This window comes from Apaloderma vittatum, unplaced genomic scaffold (genome assembly GCF_000703405.1).
Source record: "Apaloderma vittatum isolate BGI_N311 unplaced genomic scaffold, ASM70340v1 scaffold44210, whole genome shotgun sequence".
NCBI lineage: Eukaryota > Metazoa > Chordata > Aves > Trogoniformes > Trogonidae > Apaloderma > Apaloderma vittatum.
The window spans coordinates 1-5,370 of record NW_009694712.1 but is presented as its reverse complement, the minus strand read 5'-3'; the positions used below and the strand labels follow the sequence as shown (position 1 = coordinate 5,370).

Below are 5,370 nucleotides of genomic sequence, written 5' to 3'. Positions count from 1 at the left end.
GTCCACCTTGGCGCGTGGCGGCGTCCACTCCACGAAGGCCACCGTGTCTGAGACGTCTCGCACCAGGATCTGCGTTGGGCCATCAATGACTGTGGAGGAGAGGGGGGGAAATGGGTACCTGTTATTTTTTGGGAGAGTTAGATGGAGGAAGGTGGCAGCTTTGAGGACGCCAAGCTTCAGGGATGCTTCAACCCAACCTTCAGAGTTGCCTGAGTTGCCAGCTAGAGACAAGGCAGAGAGGTGGCATGGGCAAGAGACATGACCTCTGTCCCCAAGGTACTCAGGGAGTTTGGTCCTGATGGGTTGCCAGTCCCTTGTCCTGATCTCCCACCTCTTTCCTGAACCCTCTCCACGTCACTGATGTAGTTCCCAGGCTGTGGACACCAGAGCAGGACCCAGCAGCTCTCACATCGCTGCACGTTGCAGCTATAGTGCAACTCATGTCCTTCTCTTGAGTTGGTTATTGGTAACAATTCCTCCCTGGCTTTTTCAGGCAGCATCTCCAAGGATAAAACCTACATCTAACTGTGGTCTGCTTTCTTTGCTCCTAGATAATTGCTTGTACTTTGTGATGTATTGAAAACCATGGAAGTTTTTGTTTGTGCCCAGCAATTTGAGCCGTTCAAACAGCTTTTATCGATGATCTCCTTCCACTGAGTTTACTCTTTCCTGAGCCTTTCCATCACTGGCAAAAATTATCAGCGATGATATTATGTCTTTTGACAGGTGTTGACAATGTGTTGAATAATGTGGGGCAAATGACTGATCCAAGCTTCAGGAACTGAGGAACATCTCTAGAAATGTTCCTGCTTTGGTGCCAGCTCCCGGTTTGTTGTTCAACTCGGGGATCAGCTTGTAAAGCTGTTGGTGCTTTAGCAATGGGGAGAGAGGAGAAAATGCAGCTACTCTGGTAAGTCTTCATAAATAGCCGGGTATGGGACTACGATGGGCGTCCACCAAGCCCTCTCAGATAAAGAGTTTTTAGCTAAATTTATACTAAGAATCTACTGGGAGACCATTCTGAACATTTCTGCTTTTTTTTTTTCTCTCTTCAGAGAATTGGGCCCTTCCTTTCTCCGAATTGCCCAACATTTGACCTCTCGAAAACAGAGGCTCAAGCCCCAGTGATGGATGCTTTGAGTCCAGGAGGACCTAACTGCTTCATGGATGGATGGACAGATGGGCCAAGCCTGGCCATTGCTCCTGTGCCTTGGCAGCGCTGATGCATGGAGCCTTCTGGGCAGCTTGTTCTATCACTTACGTGATCACAAGATGGGTGACAAAACCCACACTGATTCTGTAATTCAGACTCTACTGCATGTGAGTGCATCTAATATGCTCTTTATATTAAGAGAAATCATAGAATCATAGAATCATAGAACGATTTGGGTTGGAAGGGACCTTTAAAGATCTATATCAGGTTGCTCAGAGCTCCCTCCAGCCTGACCTTGAATATTTCCAGGGATGGGGCTTGCACAACCTCTGTCAGCAACCCGTGCTAGTGTTTCACCACCCTCATTGTAAAAAAATTCTTCCTTAATTACACTTTCTAAGAAGAATGTGCTGAATGCTGCATCCCAGGATGGGAAGTTCTAAGGGAGACCGGCATGAACAGGGGTGAGAAGAACCAGGGAGGATTATAAAATGACATGTGAGGCAACTGGTGGCAGTGAGGAGAGAGCTGGGGGCAAAACAGCCACAGAGAATGGAGAGCAGCTGGTAAGCGTGGTGTTTAGGTAGGAGCTGGGTACCCAGCTTGGCTAGGACCAGGTCATGCTGATCCAGACCCTGAATCTCCAGCTACCTCATGTTGTCCAGTAATCCAGGTGCTCTGGGGAGCTTCAAATTCTACTTAGCTGCACAGCATGAAACTGTGCCTCTGCTGCTTGATCCTGGCACAAGGGGTTGGGGCAGAAGGAGGATGATGAGGACAAAGCTGCGGGGGTGCTGCAGAGGAAGGCAAACATACCAGCATAGGGATGCCTGCAGAGAGCTGGGAGCCCACGACTCCATCTGCACTCCTCTGCAAAGGTCAACCACTGAGTTTGAAGTCCCAGCCTCTCTTTTTAGCCTTTGCTGACTTCCTAGGGAAAGGAAGATTTGGGCTTGACCAGGAGATGTCTCTGTTAAGCCGTGTCGAGCTGAGCATGGAGGAAAAGCAGGAGGAGAGGACTGTGCAGAGGAAGCTCAGACCTCGAGCAAGGTGCTGCTGGTGGAGGGACCCTCTCCCTTTGCTCTCACCATTGCTTCAAATTAGCGGCCTGGAGAGAGCATCACCTCGTTATAACCCTCCAGCAGCTCTTTAAATGTTGTTTCTGCTTGCAACAGCTTGGAAGGAGGCATATGTCTGCTTGACTGCAGCAGATCTAGTGTGGGGATCGTCTCCTCCCCAGTGAGCTCTGCCGTTTGCATCTCCTTCAGCAAGGAGAAGACCCAGTTGAATTTCCTCTAGTCTACAGGATAAATCAGTGACTGGCCAAACAAATCGGTTAGAACTGGACATTTTGTTGCTCCTGGCTTCCTGCCCTGCTGCCTGATTTGCTTGCACTGGTAGGAGTAGAGGGCATTTAGTGGCACAAAAGCAGGTGGGAGTTTTAATCTGCTGTATATGAGTAGGTAATACATTTATAAAGATGTTTCTCGGGGGCATCCAGCCTCCGAACTGTGAGATTAGTGGAGAAGAGGAATTTATCCAGTTATGTAATAAAAGGGGACCTGAGCTTTTGCTCCCAACCCCATTAACCTCACCACGGTTTCTGTGCTCGCAGCAGTTTGAGAGGCAGAGGGACAAAATACCGTGTGAAGCAGCTGTTGCTGAGATGCACCTCTAGCTCGGGCAGTTGGGTAGTGCTGGTTTTATCCCTGCCCATGCAGTGCTGGGCTGCTTTGACTGATAGGACCTTATTTTGGGAAACAAGCCCTGGACACTGCTGTGCTGCCAGGGTCTGGTTCACTCACGGGTCGAGATGCTGTCAGATGTTGGGGGGCTCCTGGCTTGTTCCTTCAGGGCCACCACGGTGACTGTGTACTCTTCCCCCGGCTTCAGCCCTGTCTGGTTGAAGGTGGTGACGGTGCTGGGGAGCTGGGCGATCACACCGCCCTCGTTATTCTGGCAGGGAGCAAAAATAAGCATTAAAAAACCCAAATAACAACAACAAAAAAGTGTTTTGGGGAGACTGATGCACGGGGAGGACGTGTGCCTCACATTGCATTTTTCCTAGCCCTGCATCCCAAAGTTGCATCCTTGCCTTGGCACATCTCACCACGGAGGTGCAGAAACCCGCAGTGAAGTCACCCAGCGAGTGTGGAACACCCACGCTGTTGGGCTGAGAAATCCTCCCCCATCTATTGTCTTCCTCCACACCCCAGCTTCTGTATTTTGCCATCTGTGTGTCTGCTCTTCTCCAGAAGAGAAAAGATAATAAAATGAAAGCTTGGGCTAGACTCCTTTTCCCTGCTCTTCAGGTGTCAGAAGCCTTTTGTTGTTCATAGATAGGTATGAAACTGTAAGGTCTTTATTTTACTGTCCTCTGCTTTATAAGTATCTTTATTAAATTCATTATACTTTGTGGTTTTGCTCTGAAAAACTGCGAGGCTTTAAGCAAGTGCAAATGTCACCTTTCCTGCCAATGTTTGGACAAAGGATCTTTTCTTGCCGCTGTCTTCACTAATAACACGCTAAACAAATCTTTGCACATAGCTCTCAATTCATATTCATCTCTTTTCTCATTAAACAGGAAATCTTCCATTTTAGCTATAAATTGCCTTTTTACCTGTCCTAATTTTCTTTTCTAAATCTGTCTTTGTTTCATCTTCCCCCTCCCGCTCTGCCCCCCATCCCCAGTGCACGCAGCAGACGGGCAATCCCTGCCTGACTCAGCTTTTGGGGGGCAAGAACATCCTGGGGACCACAGAAGGAGGATTGCTCTGCGGGATGAGGCAAGCATCCTTGCGGGGACCCTGAGGACTAAATTAGCGTCCTCTTGCCCATGTTGCTCATAGAGGTTATTTGTGATGTTACTGATATAACCGTTGTTTTTAGCCTCTGGGATTACATTTTGGGGTTTTTTGAGGTGTGGCAATGGTTTAGCGTTTGCCCAAGTGAGCATTGCTTCCAGGCAGTAAAGGAGACAGCACCCTCTGCCTTATTTTAGGAGAAAAGCCGGTGATGGGGGCTCAAGGGAGTCCAATTTGGGCAGGAGCATGACTGCCTTTACGGCGCAGGATCATGTGCTTGACTGATGGATTCGAGAACTTCAAAGCCTGGTGAACTACAGTCCTTCCTCTCCCCAAAAACCTGCATCCAGGAACATCCATCCTTGTGCGCCTCACCTCTTCCTTTAAATCCCCAAATGTTTCTGCGTGGTTTTAAGTGTAAAAATGGAAAGGAGGGTGAATGGTTTGTATTTTAGGGCTGGCTTGAGGGAAACATGTTGTTGATGAGCCTGCAGGGAGAAGTTTGTTTCTATCGCAGTGATTTCTCACCCTAAAATGGATATTTCCCATTTTATCTGCTTCAGGAGGATACTGTTGAGCTTAATTCCCAACTATCAGTGAAATGTTTGAAATATACCTATTTTTTGGTACTAAAACCTTTTCTCTGATGTTGCCTTATCATTTTGGCTTTTATCCCGATGGTGAATGAAAATCATCCCGGGGTTTATAACTGCAGCACCTGAACTTCAGCTTCCCACACAATCTGTGTGTGGATGTACCCAAAATTGCACCCAGATCCTTCCAGCCTTTTTGGAGATGAGAGAATGAGTTATTTAAAGCAATTGGGCCCTCGCTTCGTGCTGTATAATGATACTTTGGAGTTAAGAGCATTTAAGTCTTTGGGGCCAAGCTCTGCAGTTCTTTACTGCCCAGAGCTGCCTTTGACTCCAGTGAGGGTTTTGTACAAGAAAAAAGGTCGTAATTGAGCCCTTAATCAGCATTTCTTTTACTGCTGGGGCTTGAATACTCTTGTAAAGAGGCTCCATATACAATTGAAGCTATACTTATGGCTAAATGGTGTAGAAATTATGAATATAGATGAAACACTTGATGTAGAATTTTTGTTGCTGTGCATAGAAAATACGCAATATTTAGGGCAACATTTTCATCCTTTCATCTTTTCTGGCACAGTTTCTACCTGTTCATCACTGCGATTAAAATTCTATGGCAGGAATTAGCTGTGCATGTGACTCGAGGATGCTGAAGGTTGTTGTCTGAGAGCCGGTACCTGCTCAATGTCGGCTGCTCGTGGTAGCTTAGTGTGCAGAGAGCAAGGGTGAGGAAGAGGAAGAAGGGTGATAGCAAAGGAGGTGGAAGGGAAAAAGGGGATGACAGCAAGAGGCAGTGAGGCTGGAAGGGTTATTTATTTATATA

The 5,370-nt window shown here is 47.4% G+C and overlaps 1 protein-coding gene across 1 annotated transcript in view; it reads right to left on the bottom strand.

The window, feature by feature from the left end:
* LOC104273229 (tenascin-R-like) overlaps nucleotides 1–3,109 on the bottom strand; it is a gene marked incomplete at its 5' end in the record, with an annotated part of 20,857 nt that extends 17,748 nt beyond the window's left edge. Inside the window, 2 exon segments of the mRNA XM_009868487.1 lie at nucleotides 2–89; nucleotides 2,959–3,109. Of these exon segments, the coding sequence (XP_009866789.1) occupies nucleotides 2–89; nucleotides 2,959–3,109 (239 nt within the window).
* Between the last annotated feature and the right edge of the window lie 2,261 nt (nucleotides 3,110–5,370).